This window comes from Hyperolius riggenbachi, chromosome 11, assembly GCF_040937935.1.
Source record: "Hyperolius riggenbachi isolate aHypRig1 chromosome 11, aHypRig1.pri, whole genome shotgun sequence".
In the NCBI taxonomy this organism is placed as follows: Eukaryota; Metazoa; Chordata; class Amphibia; order Anura; family Hyperoliidae; genus Hyperolius; species Hyperolius riggenbachi.
The window spans coordinates 112,430,987-112,449,433 of NC_090656.1; the positions used below are offsets into that span (position 1 = coordinate 112,430,987).

General features: G+C 45.9%; 1 protein-coding gene across 1 annotated transcript in view; it reads right to left on the reverse strand.

The window, feature by feature from the left end:
• Window positions 1-1,028: 1,028 nt before the first annotated feature.
• Window positions 1,029-18,447, reverse strand: part of MRPL23 (mitochondrial ribosomal protein L23) — a 268,118-nt gene continuing 250,699 nt past the window's right edge. Inside the window, exon 5 of the mRNA XM_068261296.1 lies at window positions 1,029-2,959. Within this exon, the coding sequence (XP_068117397.1) occupies window positions 2,810-2,959 (150 nt within the window). The 3' untranslated portion in view covers window positions 1,029-2,809. The remainder of the gene's footprint in view (window positions 2,960-18,447) is intronic.

Here is an 18,447-nt window from a genome sequence, read left to right on the forward strand (position 1 = left end):
TAGTTGCTGAAAGAACCCCTTACTTTCACAAATGTTTGTAGCAGATTTTTTTTCAATCAATATTTGTAAATCGTGGAATAGAATTTTCTACCATTTTTAAATAGGAATTTTATCACATTTTTGTACAAAATTGGTCAAGGTAGGTCGATAAACAGAAACATGTAATTTGATTTTTATATTTATACAGCCAAATAGTTGGAAAAATAGTTTATTTACCGTAAATATCAGTTTGGTTGTACATGACACTTCTAGGGCATTATAATCATTCATAACTATTCAGCTAATTGCTTCTGTGTAGAAATAGCTATCAGCCCTAAATACCTGGTTGTTTCCTGCAAACCTACAAAGCATTTGCATGACATGATGAGTAAAGTAGTGAGGAGACTGTATACTATACAGTCCTATCACCTCTGCAGTATAGGCAGGAAGTGAGCAAGTCTCTACTGAGCCCCAGTATGTCTCAGTGTTTGAATGGAGTTCCTGGTTTAGGAGTCCCATCAATACCCCCTCTCACCAGTTCCACACCTTCTCTTACGCCAAACCACGCTTTTGCCCAGCCCTGCTTTGTCCATCCTTGCAGCACCTCCTTCCAGGCCTTTGGTGATTTAATCACCTGGCTTATGTACTTTTTTGCTTGTTGGGTGCCTAAATGGTTGTGTGTGGTAAAAGTGAACAACACATAATAATGAAAAATGATTTGTTAATAAACCATGCCTTGGGTGGCACGGTGACGTAGTGGTTTCCTCCGGGCACTCCGGTTTCCTCCCGAATCCCAAAAACATACAAATAAGTTAATTGGCTTCCCCCTAAAATTGCCCCTAGACTGTGATACATGCACTACACACGATAGATACATAGACATATGACTATAGTAGGGACTAAATTGTGAGGCCCTCTGATGGACAGTTAGTGACAAGACAATATATACTCTGTACAGCACTGTGTAATATGTCGGCGCTATATAAACACTAAAATAAATAAATAAAGTCACATGTAAAAGCAGTGATTTTCTTTTTATTATAAAAATCATCCCAACCAAAGGGACAAGAAATGGTACAACATTGCTTACACAAATGAGGCAGCATCCACAGTATAAATAATGAATATACAATTAAGATCATTATAAGCCAGTAACAACTGAAAAGTAAAAGTTCAAGCACCTGCAATTATTACACACTAGGTAAGGTCAGTGAAATGCAAGAATCTGATTGTTGATGCAGGATAATACACATCCCATATAAAATGTATGCTTCAAAATGGACCAGTTAAATCTTGCCAAGAGGGAATTTGGTTGATTTTCAGGCTGCATAAATTTACATACAAAATTTGCAAAATGCTGCATCAACTCGGAATCAATTGCATGTCACTGAGCTTCCCCATTATACACTGCCGTAATAATGTAGAGCTTTTTAAAAAAAATAAAAGTCCAATTCTGTATGTATTGCATACAGTACACAGCCGGACTCTTTCTCTTTTAGATCTACACTGTAGTTTTTTTTTTTGTTTTATCTCTTTTAGATCTAGACTTTAATTATATTTGTGTATAATAACCACAGGTGTCCAAGTTTTCCCCCACAAAAAATCCATACTTACACAATTGATTCAATTGACACAATTGAACTGAACGGTAATGATAATAATGTTTTTCTTGCGCACAACAAACAATCTATACTGGTGGATTTGTCCGAGCAATTTTCTTTCATATGAGGCTGTGAGTACAAAAATCATTAGATCATGAATAACCATTGGTGCAAGTATGCATAGTTTTTCCTTGTGAACTTTGAAGGAAAGCCCCTGTATGCTATCTGTGGGCTTGTGTATGTCACTTCCTCTACCTAAGCCACATGCGCATTTATTTCTGTGACAGACAACACTGTTATTGCAGTGTGAACAGAATCCTTGCTCATCACATTGTTTCCAGATGATGGGCATTTGTAAGCAGCAGCTTTTACATCGTATGATCTGAATTCTGGAATATACCAAAAACAGGTGGAGCATAATTTAACACACCTTTGACTTCTAAACTTTTTTTTTTAATTCAAATTTTTTGTAAATATTTTTTTTTTATCACACTAGAACGTGTTAACAAGAACTGAAGGGAATCTGCCTCTAATAAAGAAGCTACTTTAGTGGATAATGTGTAACATTCCTGTCTAGATGCAACCAGGAGTGATACAGATATTTTAATGATCAGCGTGAACAGCGTATTTCCATTAAAACGCAAGGTTACAATTACTTGTTTCTGTGTCAGGGTTAATTGCCCAGCTGACCTGCCTCAGTAACTGCTACCCTCAGCCTACTTGTACTTAAAGTGGGATTGTCAGCAACAAAATATAATTCCATTTATCCACTGATTTATGTTTATTATGCAGCCTGCAACCTTACCCTGCATTGCAAGCATTCCAATCTAATTAGAAATATTTCTGCTGTAATAAATGTTATCTCAGTCAGCCTGGCTCTATTTGGTACATTGCAGACGAGAAGGAAGCTTGTCGTCTCCCCTCCCACATTTCTGCTCCTCACTGATTGGCAGTTCAATGTGACTGAGAAGGGAGATGCTGCTGAAATATGATCTATGTTGTGCTCACATGTGTTTACAAAGCAAGCTAGATATGACAGTGCAGTTTCTAGGAGAAAAAAAAAGTAAATGAGGAAATTACATCAGGATTGGCTTTAGTCAGAGGGAGTTAAGATGAAAATGCCAGGAACAGTTTTCTCTTTATTTACTGAAATCAAAGCCGCTCAGCTGATAATCTAACGTGTGTGCAGGTGTCCGACGAGGTTGCTTAGAGATCTGGTGCAGATATGTCTATTGGACACTGGTGGGCATTGTTCTCAGGTTTACCTTGCTCGGCAGAACCTGCTCCATCTTCCTCCATAGAAATATAGGATTCTTTTCTTTACTTGTTTCTACTGTGACAGTTCTGCCTTCTGTCTTTTCTTGGGACTTTTCTTGAGGCTAATAAGAAACAAAGCAACACGTTAAAAGGAGAGTCGTTAACTAGTAGGCGTGCTTCAATTTTTAGCAGATCAAGCTGGAGCTTTGAGGGAAAGCAGTCCATGTTGTACGTTAGATGATATGCTGACAGCAAAATTATGGGTTATAAAGCAGCTTACAGACGCTAGATGGCAGTCAGACAACTCAACTGCCAAAAATCCTTCCCATGAAGAATTCTTAACTAGGTCCATAAAGATGTAGCCTTTTATAAAGTTATAATTATCATAGCTTTTAACCAAAAAACATTGGAGTTGAAGTTTAATGTATATGAACTGAAAGCACAGGCTGCCAACTTAAACTTGTTTTTACGTCATTGTAGAGTAGCTTTGGATTTGGCGTCACTGGGCCCAATTTGCTAAGGCTGGGCTAAGAGGTGACGTCCTACGATCATAAAATAATGCTAATTGTGTATTTTAAAAGAGAAAAGTACAGCACAAATACCTCTATAATGGCAATTTCACAAAGTGATTCCAGGCCATTGCTGTGCTTCCTACAGTGGTGCAGCACTAGACAAATTATAACTGACAACTTTACTGCTTCTGCATGTTAACACATGTTTCGCCTCCACCCCCTGTATTGCTCATGAGGTAGAGCTCTGCCTTACTAGCCAATGTCTGTCTGCAAGAGGATAAGGGGTTTATAAGGCTTAGATGGTAGGGGCTACACTTTGTTATTTCCCCCCACTTTTTACACACTGCACACACACATCCCCACACGTACACAATGTGAAAAAATTAGGCATCTCCATGCACCTCCAATGTGTTTATTAGGCATCTCTATGCACAACCACATCTTTTTTTTAATAAATGACCCCCAACCAACTTACTAAACACATAATAAACACATTCAATTTTATGACGTAACTTAAACACTACCTGCCTGGTCTGCTTACCCCGGAGGAGCATCTGCATATAAAACCACCCCCCTTGACCAGAAAGTGGACAAAATCACACAAAATAACGACAGCAATAAAAAGTGACACGTTTCAGAGGCACCAAAATGAAATAAAATAATTAAAAACAGGAGGTTGATATGAACTTACCTCCTTTCAGGGAGTGAGTGTAATGAACAGCGGAGATGCCGCCGCGCGGTCTAGTGACAGGGCGGCTATCTCCGTGTTCAGAAAGGCAGTTTCCGCGCAACAACACATGTCTGGCTTGTCTGGACCTTCTAGTGCACACAGATGGAGAGCTACGCGTGCACGCGCCAGGCGACAGGACATTTATACCAGCAGAAGGGGAATCAGCTGATCAGGCCGATCAGCTGATCCCAGCTGGACTCTGGATTGGCTGAGTGGCTCGGGCGGAGCTGCACAGCACTGGAAGTATATATAGATCTTGCTTGTCAGTTGTGGTTGTCTGCCGTTGCGAATGCTTACGTGTGAGCACTCGGACCTCAGTCAGATCTTACAGTGTGTTAGAACCAACAGGAGCTGGGAACTCACACTTAGCCAGATTACCTTTGTTTATACTCTGATATACTCTAGACCAGTTCCAGGGTGTTGAGACCAAGGACCTCACACCCAAGCTTAGGATTGCTGTGTCATTACTCTGTTATACTCTAGACCTGTTCCAGGGTGGTGAGACCAAGGACCTCACACCCAAGCTTAGGATTGCTGTGTCATTACTCTGTTATACTTTAGACCAGTTCCCGGGTGTCGAGACCAAGGACCTCACACCTCAGATTAGAATTGTGCTTATATATATCTGTTATGACCTTCTGCTTTGCTGACCTCTCTCTTGCTTTCTGATTCGGTACCTCTGCCCATCTGTCTACCAGTTGTTGACCCTGCTTGTATCCGGTTACCGAATCAGTCTTCTGTCTTTGTACCTTATATGCTCGTGTGTTGCCGACCTGGCCTGTCTGACCTTCCTGGCTGTCACTCGTTCCCCGAGTGATTAGTCTGTCTGTACTTCCTTGGCACTAATCCACCAGGTGTCAGTTAGCTGCAAGGACCTCCTGTACCCCAGAGAGGCCTTCCTGCAGTGCAGTCAGTGGTCTGTTCCCATTAGGAGTCCATTGGCTGCAGTACAGTCTGATTCCATTCCATCAGGGAATCACTGGCTGCTGCTCTATCTCATCTCTAGAGATAGCTCCTGCTCGGCCATAGGTCACCTTCTCCTCAGGTGTCCACTGGCTGCAGCGGTGTCTGTATCTCCCGCTCCACGGGAGATAGCCTTCTACGGTTGCACCCAAACACTTACACATTATTAGGTGTCCAGAGGTTAGTCATACTTGTATTATTGGTGATTCTGCTGATCATCAATGATCAGGTATACATCTGTATTCTTGGTGATACTGCAGATCACCAATATTCAGATTCTCTCTGTGTGCTGACACCAATCGTTACAGTGAGATAAATATAGTGATCAAAAAAACAAAACAAAACCACTTACAGAATGCATCCTGTTTCTCAGGACTAGGTTTCAGCTTCATCAGGCAAATATTTTGCTCTCGATATTTGCCTGATGAAGCAGGAACCTAGTTCCGAGAAACGTGTTGCATTCTATGAGAGTTGGTTTTTTTTGGAATATTAACCCCAACCCCGGCGGTATAATTATTTTCCAGATTTTAAGGTCTTAAATGGTGCATTTTTTGCATGCTTTTAGATCCTAAAACCTCAAAACAATAATGCCAACAGAAAGCCTGCGGTAGCCCCTGCACTTACTCCCCTCCCTGGGATCCAGCACTGCAGTTCTCCAACCATACTCCAGGTGGTGCTGTAACCCTATAGTGAGATTGCCATCTGTCACCTATGGAGACGCCCAAATGTCCTCAACCTTGTGGCGCTCTTTTTACCTGACTCGCCATAACACACTTCTTTAGTATCACTGTCCATTGTGAAATGTTCAGAATATTTTTGGATTTCAGTTAAACTAACCCGCTGGCTGAATTTTGGAAAAAATAAAACAGTAAGTACTTACCTCAGGAGGGGGAAGCCTCTGGATCCTAATGAGGCTTCCACCGGCTTTTTTAGCCAGCGTGGTCCAGTGGTGGAATAACCCAAAACAGTACAAAACTATAATAACCCAGTGGAGCGCCTGGCGCAGTTGCACTGGTGGTTTACCGCTCGGGCTCTGGCGGAAATAGCCAAGCTTGATTGGGTCCACTCTACTGCATAATTCAAATAAGACACGGGAGGCACTCTTGCTTGGCAATATATCTTATATTGTACACAACAGCACACAAACGTTTTCAAGCTCCTCGTTCTTCCTCAGGTGTACAACAAAGGACACAAAAATAGTGCAATATATACACCTATAACCTTAACCACACCCATCACAATGGTAACACCCTAACTGGGGCTGAACCCTTGATTATACATAATGCTCTTAAAGGGAACTACACATGCAGTGTCTACCCCACAGATCTACATCTAAGAAAGTTGTGTATTGCTCCATACACATACAATCAATCTTATACAATTCAATTTTTTTACTGTTACAATGTTATTCACTAAAACATAGGTTAATTGCAATTCAACTCCATCCGTATACTTTCATGCGGTTCACCACCCCTACAGATACCACCATAATTCTGGAAGAGAAGGGGAGAAGGAGACATATTATAAGAAGCATTTAAAGCTCATATTCTCGTTCATTCCTCCAGGCTCAACACACTGCAACTTATGAATCCATATTGCCCCTTTACTACATAAGCACAGACAGCTTGCGCATGCGCAGTAGAGCATACCCGATCAGGATCGGCTATTTGCGCAGAAGTTCCAATTTAATGAAATTCAACTTTAACTTAAAGTGAACATAAAGGGGAAAAAGTGCTCCTAGGGGTTATTTATCTTGAAGGAGGGAGAATCCACTGGCTTCTGAAGAGCCTTTCCTCGTCCTCCTCTGCAGCCCCGTTCCAGGGATGGGACTCCTGAAAGTTAGCCAACAAGGGTTTGTCGGCGTCTTGTGCCGACGCAGTAGTAGAGCTCCAGAACAGTAATAACCCAGTCGAGCACCTCGCTCCAGTTTATGAAATAACAGATCTCCATCTGAGCATATGTATACCTATAAAACAAACCCAACTGTAACCCGATTTATCCTTTAGCACTCGGCCCCGACTGAGAGGAATCCTCCAGACACTGATTCAGATGCGAATATCAAGGATTTATTTGTGACCTAACAGTAGTCAACTGGTAACTTTTCTTAACCAGCAACACTTCAACACAAAAATACACTTTCCTTGCACATCACAGGTCAAAATACAATCTTCTCCTCTTCACAGCCGGTGCACCGGTAAAAGCTGCAGGATAAAAAGGTTAAGTTACACAGAAACTTTTAAATAAAATTGAGCTACAATAGATCTTTTACAATCATCAACCACTTTGCAAAACAACACCTTTGAACACAGTTCCATTCACTGAGGTATAGGGGCTTGGGTAGGGACAGGTCTACTGAGCAATCCAGTTCCTATACAATCTCAGTCCCTTGTAGCCAAGTCCAAGCTATATTGCTCAGCAAAACCTTAGGGGACTAGTGACTCTCTTACTATGGTACTAAAGCAATTTCCACAGTTCGTTGGTTGGCAATTTGGCATCCAAAAGAATGTTCACTTTACTCAGAAGATCTCTCAGACTTTTGCTCTTTATACTATAATACTCAAACTACTGCATCTCTTAGGCACCGCTTGTTTGGAAAGGCTTCCCAAAATAATAAACAAAATAAAGAAATGAATCAAATAATCAAAAAGGCGTTAGAGAAAATAAAATAAACTCAAATAAAATAAACAAATTGACCAATGCACCCAGCTATACCATCTCACTCCTTCAATATCGCTCTTCTCTTATGTTATTTGAACTATATGCTGAATAAGCTCTACTTTTGTTATCTTGCAAAACTTGTATCTCCAACTTTGTTGACGCTTTATCTCTGTCAGATGTCACTCTGCTGTTCACTGTAATTCTCTTAGTAACACAAGATGCAGGGACACGCCTCATCCAATTTTCTCTTTTGCTGCTAACAGGTTAACAGATCTAGTTATTTCTCACTGAGAGGTTCTATTTATCTCCACGGCGTTTGCTCTATTTCCCTTTCTTAGGCCGTGCACTTAGGTAACACATAAATAACACTTTGGTTCACTTTTCATATCACGCTTTTAGCAAACAACTGATGAGCACATCAACTGAAGAACTGATGACTTATACAGTGGGTTGCAAAAGTATTCGGCTTGCTTGAAGTTTTCCACATTTTGTCACATTACTGCCACAAACATGAATCAATTTTATTGGAATTCCACATGAAAGACCAACACAAAGTGGTGTACACATGAGAAGTGGAACTAAAATCATACATGATTCCAAACATGTTTTACAAATAAATAACTGCAAAGTGGTGTGTGCATAATTATTTGCCCCCCTTTGATCTGGGTGCAGTCAGTTGCTTATAGACATTGCCTGATGAGTGCTAATGACTAAATAGTGTGCACCTGTGTGTAGTCTAATGTCAGTACAAATACAGCTGCTCTGTGAGGGCCTCAGAGGTTGTCTAAGAGAGTATTGGGAGCAACAACAACGTGAAGTCCAAAGAACACACAAGACAGGTCAGGGATCAAGTTATTGAGAAATTTAAAACAGGCTTAGGCTACAAAAAGATTTCCAAAGCCTTGAACATCCCAAGGAGCACTGTTCAAGCGATCATTCAGAAATGGAAGGAGTATGGCACAACTGTAAACCTACCAAGACAAGGCCATCCACCTAAACTCACAGGCCGAACAAGGATCAGAAATGCAGTCAAGAGGCCCATGGTGACTCTGGACAAGGTGCAGAGATCTACAGCTCAGGTGGGAGACTCTGTCCATAGGACAACCATTAGTCATGCACTGTACAAAGTTGGCCTTTATGGAAGAGTGGCAAGAAGAAAGGCATTGTTAACAGAAAGCATAAGAAGTCCCGTTTGCAGTTTGCCACAAGCCATGTGGGGGACACAGCAACCATGGGCGTGGCCATGTCATTGTATGGGCGGAGCTAACGTAATGATGTAACAGCGGGGCATAAGAAAGCAGTGTTTACGCCATGATGTGGACAAACGAGACTTTGCATCATGGGTGTGCAGAAACTGTGTGATGCTAATAGTATACCGTAACCACAAAGCAGCAAACATAGCCATCTATGACCATTAAATAATAAATGCAGTAACAGTTACCCCGGACACCAGAAAATAAACGCAATAGGCAACATGTCAGCACAAAATAACCGCAATGTGGGCAACATGTCAGTATAAAATAAATACAATGCGGGCAAACATGTCAGTATAAAATAAACGCAATGCGGGCAAACATGTCAGTACAAAATAAACGCAATGTGGGCAAACATGTCAGTACAAAATAAACGCAATGCGGGCAAACATGTCAGTACAAAATAAACGCAATGCGGGCAACATGTCAGTACAAAATAAACGCAATGCGGGCAACATGTCAGTACAAAATAAACGCAATGCGGGCAACATGTCAGTACAAAATAAACGCACTGCGGGCAAACATTTCACCAGAAAGGAAACGCAATGCGGGCAAACATTTCTCCAGGCAAGAAACGCACTGCGGGCAAACACTTCACCAGGCAAGAAACGCAATGCGGGCAAACACTTCACCAGGCAAGAAACGCAATGCGGGCAAACATTTCACCAGGCAAGAAACGCACTGCGGGCAAACACTTCACCAGGCAAGAAATGCAATGCGGGCAAACACTTCACCAGGCAAGAAACGCAATGCGGGCAAACATTTCACCAGGCAAGAAACGCAATGCGGGCAAACATTTCACCAGGCAAGAAACGCACTGCGGGCAAACACTTCACCAGGCAAGAAACGCAATGCGGGCAAACATTTCACCAGGCAAGAAACGCAATGCGGGCAAACATTTCACCAGGCAAGAAACGCAATGCGGGCAAACACTTCACCAGGCAAGAAACGCACTGCGGACAAACACTTCACCAGGCAAGAAACGCACTGCGGGCAAACACTTCACCAGGCAAGAAACGCAATGCGGGCAAACACTTCACCAGGCAAGAAACGTAATGCGGGCAAACATTTCACCAGGCAAGAAACGCACTGCGGGCAAACATTTCACCAGGCAAGAAACGCACTGCGGGCAAACATTTCACCAGACAAGAAACGCACTGCGGGCAAACATTTCACCAGGCAAGAAACGCACTGCGGGCAAACATTTCACCAGGCAAGAAACGCAATGCGGGCAAACATTTCACCAGGCAAGAAACGCACTGCGGGCAAACATTTCACCAGGCAAGAAACGTAATGCGGGCAAACATTTCACCAGGCAAGAAACGCACTGCGGGCAAACATTTCACCAGGCAAGAAACGCACTGCGGGCAAACATTTCACCAGGCAAGAAACGCACTGCGGGCAAACATTTCACCAGACAAGAAACGCACTGCGGGCAAACATTTCACCAGGCAAGAAACGCACTGCGGGCAAACATTTCACCAGGCAAGAAACGCAATGCGGGCAAACATTTCACCAGGCAAGAAACGCACTGCGGGCAAACACTTCACCAGGCAAGAAACGGACTGCGGGCAAACACTTCACCAGGCAAGAAACGCACTGCGGGCAAACATTTCACCAGGCAAGAAACGCAATGCGGGCAAACACTTCACCAGGCAAGAAACGTAATGCGGGCAAACACTTCACCAGGCAAGAAACGCACTGCGGGCAAACACTTCACCAGGCAAGAAACGCAATGCGGGCAAACACTTCACCAGGCAAGAAACGTAATTCGGGCAAAGTTCACCTGGAAAAGAAAGCATTTACTCACCTGTGACCTGGCAGAAGTCTCCGGCCTCTGGCGCGCTGCTCCCGGGACCATCTTGCTGCTGATCTTTTCTCCCGCGCTGAGTTGAATAGCAGGGCTACGGCAAGATGGCGCCCGAAGCCCTGTACTGGAGACACAAATAGTCTGCAGTACAGGGCTCCGGCAGCCATCTTGCCGTAGCCCTGCTCTGCTCTGCCGGTGTCGGAACACCGGAAGAAGGAGGCTGGAGCGGGGCTGCAGGCAATGAACTGGCACGGCGTCTATAGACGCCGCTGCCAGTTCATGCGAAGAGAGTGACCAGAGTCCCGAGGCCGGGACGTCCCGCTGCTGAAAGCGGGACGTTTCCCGGGACCTCATGCTGCCTGGGACAGCGGACCCCGAATCCGGGACGCGTCCCGGGCAATCCGGGACGTCTGGTCACTCTAGTTAAGTGTCTCTATACTCAGAAAACCTCCACTGAACGCTGGCCCTTTTCTGAACACAACTGTGACTCGATGCTGGCGCAAGGCCTTTACTCATCTGGCCTGACAGGGTTTCTCTCCTTCCGCACTAGCTTGAATCTTGCCTGCTGTCACTTCAAGCTGGTCTCCGGTAACTGCCTGGGCTCTGTCACGGCTGCCCCCGCTCTGCTGGTGGTCTGTCCGCTGCCGCCGGGCCCCTGCTTTGCCTCATGGGGTGGCTGCTATGGCTTTTCTCACTGGCCTCCTTCCTCCCTCACCGCCGCCTCCTGACTGACTGACAATCTGTGAGGAGAACTGGTATCAACCAGTTCCCTCAGCCTCTGCTACGCCCCCTCTGCCTCTGCTCTGTCCTCTCTTCCCCGTTTCTAGAAGGTTCCCGGCTCTGTGTACTGGGTTGCCTAGCACCCCAGTCTATGCGACTATCTGAGCACCTGGTCTCTCTCTGTGCGTTGTTTTGATTCCACAATACTGCTGTTCAAGGCACAGTGCACACAGTATGTCAATTTCACAGAATAAAGACAAATTACATTCCTACTTCACAATACCCCTTTTTAAAGAGGAACTGTAACGTGAAAACGTCCCCTGGAGGGTACTCACCTCGGGTGGGGGAAGCCTCAGGATCCTAATGAGGCTTCCCACGCCGTCCTCCGTCCCTCGGGGGTCTCGCTGCAGCCCTCCGTACAGCGGTGACGTCAATATTTACCTTCCTGGCTCCAGCGCAGGCGCTCTGACGGCTGTCGCCTCCGAAGTAGGCGGAAATACCCGATCGCCGTCGGGTCCGCTCTACTGCGCAGGCGCAAGTTTCCGGCGCCTGCGCAGTAGAGCGGACCCGACTGAGATCGGGTATTTCCGTCTACTTCGGAGCCGACAGCAGCCACAGCGCCCCCGCTGGAGCCTGCAAAGGTAAATATTGAATTCACAGTCGGGTCTGTCGCCGGCTGTTCGGAGGGCTGCAGCGAGACCCCCGTGGGACAGAGGACGGCGTGGGAAGCCTCATTAGGATCCCGAGGCTTCCCCCACCCGAGGTGAGTACCCCCCAGGGGCGTTTTTTAATGTTACAGAGTCTCTTTAACCACTTCCCGACCGCCTAACGCACAGAGGCGGCCGGGAAGTGGAGCCCTGAAGGACCGGCTCACCCACAGAGGCGGCGGTCCTTCTAAGGGCATGGGCGGAGCGATCACGTCATCCGTGACGCGATCCTCCGCCGGCGCCTGTCACCGCTCGCTCGCCGCAACATCCCGCCGGCTATACGGAAGCGCCGGCGGGATGTTAACCCCGCGATCGCCGCATACAAAGTGTATAATACACTTTGTAATGTTTACAAAGTGTATTATACAGGCTGCCTCCTGCCCTGGTGGTCCCAGTGTCCGAGGGACCACCAGGGCAGGCTGCAGCCACCCTAGTCTGCACCCAAGCACACTGATTTCTCCCCCCCCTGCCCCAGATCGCCCACAGCACCCATCAGACCCCCCCCCCCCTGCCCACCCCCCAGACCCCTGTTTGCACCCAATCACCCCCCTAATCACCCATCAATCACTCCCTGTCACTATCTGTCAACGCTATTTTTTTTTTATCCCCCCCCTGCTCCCTGCCCCCTCCTGATCACCCCCCACCCCTCAGATTCTCCCCAGACCCCCCCCCCCCCCAGACCCCCCCCCCTTGTTTACTGTATGCATCTATCCCCCTGATCACCTGTCAATCACCTGTCAATCACCTGTCAATCACCCGTCAATCACCCGTCAATCACCCCCTGTCACTGCCACCCATCAATCAGCCCCTAACCTGCCCCTTGCGGGCAATCTGATCACCCCCCACACCAATAGATCGCCCACAGATCCGACATCAGATCACCTCCCAAATCCATTGTTTACATCTATTCTCTCCTCTAAACACCCACTAATTACCCATCAATCACCCATCAATCACCCCCTATCACCACCTGTCACTTTTACCTATCAGATCAGACCCTAATCTGCCCCTTGCGGGCACCCAATCACCCGCCCACACGCTCAGATTGCCCTCTGACCCCCCCTTATCAATTCACCAGTGCATTAATTACATCTGTTCTTCCCTGTAATAACCCACTGGTCACCTGTCAATCACCTGCCAATCACCTATCACCCATCAATCACCCCCTGTCACTGCCACCCATCAATCAGCCCCTAACCTGCCCCTTGCGGGCAATCTGATCACCCACCCACACCATTAGATCGCCCGCAAACCCGCCGTCAGATTACCTCCCAAATGTATCGTTTACATCTGTTATCTTCTCTAAACACCCACTAATTACCCATCAATCACCCATCAATCACCCCCTATCACCACCTGTCACTGTTACCTATCAGATCAGACCCTAATCTGCCCCTTGCGGGCACCCAATCACCCGCCCACACGCTCAGATTGCCCTCAGACCCCCCCCCCCCCCTTATCAATTCGCCAGTGCATTAATTACATCTGTCCTTCCCTGTAATAACCCACTGATCACCTGTCAATCACCTGCCAATCACCTATCACCCATCAATCACCCCCTGTCACTGCCACCCAACAATCAGCCCCTAACCTGCCCCTTGCGGGCAATCTGATCACCCACCCACACCAATAGATCGCCCGCAGATCCGACATCAGATCACCACCCAAGCGCAGCGTTTACATCTATTCTCTCCTCTAAACACCCACTAATTACCCATCAATCACCCATCAATCACTCCCTATCACCACCTGTCACTGTTACCTATCAGATCAGACCCTAATCTGCACCTTGCGGGCACCCAATCACCCGCCTACACGCTCAGATTGCCCTCAGACCCCCCTTTATCAATTCGCCAGTGCAATATTTACATCTGTCCTTCCCTGTAATAACCCACTGATCACCTGTCAATCACCTGCCAATCACCTATCACCCATCAATCACCCCCTGTCACTGCCACCCAACAATCAGCCCCTAACCTGCCCCTTGCGGGCAAACTGATTACCCACCCACACCAATAGATCGCCCGCAGATCCAACATCAGATCACCACCCAAGCGCAGTGTTTCCATCTATTCTCTCCTCTAAACACCCACTAATTACCCATCAATCACCCATCAATCACCCCCTATCACCACCTGTCACTGTTACCCATCAGATCAGACCCTAATCTGCCCCTTGCGGGCACCCAATCGCCCGCCTACACGCTCAGATTGCCCTCAGACCCCCCCTTATCAATTCGCCAGTGCAATATTTACATCTGTTCTCCCCTGTAATAACCCACTGATTACCTGTCAATCACCTATCAATCACCCATCAATCACCCCCTGTCACTGCCACCCATCAATCACCCCCTGTCACTGCCACCCATCAATCACCCGCTGTCACTGCCACCCATCAATCAGCCCCTAACCTGCCCCTTGCGGGCAAACTGATCACCCACCCACACCAATAGATCGCCCGCAGATCCGACATCAGATCACCACCCAAGCGCAGTGTTTCCATCTATTCTCTACCCTAAACACCCACTAATTACCCATCAATCACCCCCTGTCACTGCTACCTATCAGATTAGACCCCTATCTGCCCCTAGGGCACTCAATCACCCGCCCACACCCTCAGAATGCCCTCAGACCCCAGCCCTGATCACCTCGCCAGTGCATTGCTTGCATCTATTCCCCCCTCTAATCACACCTTGAGACACCCATCAATCACCTCCTGTCACCCCCTAGCACACCTACCCATCAGATCAGGCCCCAATTTGCCCCGTGTGGGCTCCTGATCACTCGGCCAAACCCTCAGACCCCTTTCCGATCACCTCCCCAGTGCATTAATTGCATCTATTTTCCCCTCTAACCACCCCCTGAGACACCCATCAATCACCTCCTGTCACCCCCCTAGCACTCCTATCCATCAGATCAGGCCCAATACAACCTGTCATCTAAAAGGCCACCCTGCTTATGACCGGTTCCACAAAATTCGCCCCCTCATAGACCACCTGTCATCAAAATTTGCAGATGCTTATACCCCTGAACAGTCATTTTGAGACATTTGGTTTCCAGACTACTCACGGTTTTGGGCCTGTAAAATGCCAGGGCGGTATAGGAACCCCACAAGTGACCCCATTTTAGAAAAAAAGACACCCCAAGGTATTCTGTTAGGTGTATGACGAGTTCATAGAAGATTTTATTTTTTGTCAAAAGTTAGCGGAAATTAATTTTTATTGTTTTTTTTTCACAAAGTGTCATTTTTCACTAACTTGTGACAAAAAATAAAATCTTCTATGAACTCGCCATACACCTAACGGAATACCTTGGGGTGTCTTCTTTCTAAAATGGGGTCACTTGTGGGGTTCCTATACTGCCCTGGCATTTTAGGGGCCCTAAACCGCGAGGAGTAGTCTAGAAAACAAATGCTTCAAAATGATCTGTGAATAGGACGTTGGGCCCCTTAGCGCACCTAGGCTGCAAAAAAGTGTCACACATGTGGTACCGCCGTACTCAGGAAAAGTAGTATAATGTGTTTTGGGGTGTATTTTTACACATACCCATGCTGGGTGGGAGAAATTTCTATGTAAATGGACAATTGTGTGTAAAAAAATCAAACAATTGTCATTTACAGAGATATTTCTCCCACTTAGCATGGGCATGTGTAAAAATACACCCCAAAACGCATTATACTACTTCTCCTGAGTACAGCGGTACCACATGTGTGGCACTTTTTTACACCCTAAGTACGCTAAGGGGCCCAAAGTCCAATGAGTACCTTTAGGATTTCACAGGTCATTTTGCGACATTTGGTTTCAAGACTACTCCTCACGGTTTAGGGCACCCAAAATGCCAGGGCAGTATAGGAACCCCACAAATGACCCCATTCTAGAAAGAAGACACCCAAAGGTATTCCGTACGGAGTATGGTGAGTTCATAGAAGATTTTATTTTTTGTCACAAGTTAGCGGAAAATGACACTTTGTGAAAAAAAACTATTAAAATCAATTTCCGCTAACTTGTGACAAAAGAATAAAAACTTCTATGAACTCACCATACTCCTAACGGAATACCTTGGGGTGTCTTCTTTCTAAAATGGGGTCATTAGTGGGGTTCTTATACTGCCCTGGCATTTTAGGGGCCCTAAACCGTGAGGAGTAGTCTTGAAACAAAAATGACCTGTGAAATCCTAAAGGTACTCATTGGACTTTGGGCCCCTTAGTGCAGTTAGGGTGCAAAAAAGTGCCACACATGTGGTATCGCCGTACTCGGGAGAAGTAGTACAATGTGTTTTGGGGTGTATTTTTACACATACCCATGCTGGGTGGGAGAAATACCTCTGTAAATGACAATCTTTTGATTTTTTTACACACAATTGTCCATTTACAGAGGTATTTCTCCCACCCAGCATGGGTATGTGTAAAAATACACTCCCACATTACAATACTCTCTTTTAGAGGGTTACACAACCTTTTAGCCTATTGCATTGTTAGGGGGTGTGGTTATAGATAATGGCAGTTGGTGCTGTCTGTTATTTTTCATGTCTGCCAGTAGTAAAGATGATTATATGCTGGCTGATTGTGGATCAAAGAATATAATCATATTACATGGTGAATATCAATCATTTCTTGATCTCTCTTCTATTTGTAACCTCTCACTTTGCAATGCATTGATTCAACCCCCCCCCCCCCCCCCCCACTAAAGTCCCTTTAAAGCAAATCTAAAGTGAACCTGAAGTAAAAGGTGTGTTAGATACTCATCTATGGAGAGAGAATTCTCTGAATCCATAGAGCATCTCAATCCTCTCTTCCTGCCCACGGTCTACCACTGTCCACCCTTGAAAGTCCATGACAGCGCCCACGTGTGTTTCTGAAAGCATGTGCAAAAACGTAAAATGGAGCGAGGTGCTCCACTGGGTTATTATTGTTCTGGAGCCCGACTACTGCGCCTGCACAAGACGCCGACAAGCCCTTGATGGCTGATGGAACGGGGGCTGCAGAAGAGGATGAGGGAAGCCCTTTAAGAATCTAGGGGATTCTCCCTCTCAAGATAAGTACCCCTAGGCGCACTTTTTTTCCTTTAAGTTCACTTAAAGGGATACTGTAGGGGGGTCAGGGGAAAATGAGCTGAACTTACCCGGGGCTTCTAATGGTCCCCCGCAGATATCCTGTGCCCGCGCAGCCGCTCACCGATGCTCTGGCCCCGCCTCCGGTTCACTTCTGGAATTTCTGACTTTAAAGTCAGAAAACCACTGCGCCTGCGTTGCCGTGTCCTCGATCCCGCTGATGTCATCAAGAGCGCACAGCGCAGGCCCAGTATGGTCTGTGTCTGCGCAGTACACTCCTGGTGACATCAGCGGGAGCGAGGACACGGCAACGCAGTCACAGTGTTTTTCTGACTTTAAAGTCAGAAATTCCAGAAGTGAACCGGAGGCGGGGCCGGAGCATTGAGGAGTGGCTGCGCCGGCACAGGATGTCTGCGGGGGACCATTAGAAGCCCCGGGTAAGTTCAGCTCATTTTCCCCCGACCCCCTACAGTATCCCTTTAATTTTCATTAAAGTTGAACTATAGTCAAGATTGCTGTATGCTGTTGAAGATTAGCCACATCATCATAATAATAAAGAATGGAAGAGGAAAAAGCATGTACCCTTGCTTCAACTGGGGATAGTCAGAGCTTTGAATGGGAGGCATAGCCCCAAGATGGAGGGGAAGCTGGCGTAGCTGAGGATTGTTAGAGTTTATGGGAGCGCTGTAGAATCCCCAGGTATAGCTAACTCGTATATTTCACTTAATTCTGGTACCCTTTAAAGGATACCCGAGATGACATGTGACATAATGAGATAGACGTGTGTATGTGCAGTGCCGAGCACACAAATAACTATGCTGTGCTCCTTTTTTTTTCTGCCTGAAAGAGTTAAACAGGACTGGGTCAGACCACAGTGTGACCCTCACTGATAAGAAATTCCAACTATAAAACACTTTCCTATCAGAAAATGGCTTCTGAGAGCAGGAAAGAGATAAAAGGGGTGAATAGTTCATAGATTTTAGCTCTGGCATATGTCAACGAATGTATCATTGAGTAAAAACAATAAAACAGTAAAAACTTAAAAAGTAGATTTAAATATAAAATAAAACGATGGAATATCTTTAAAAAGTCATTTGTAGGAGGATGATAGATACAATAGTTTATTTCATTAATTTATTTACACCTAGGGTGTCCGTTAAATAAGGTACTGTAGCTGCTGCTTGGGCAGTTATTAAACCAGTTATTGGT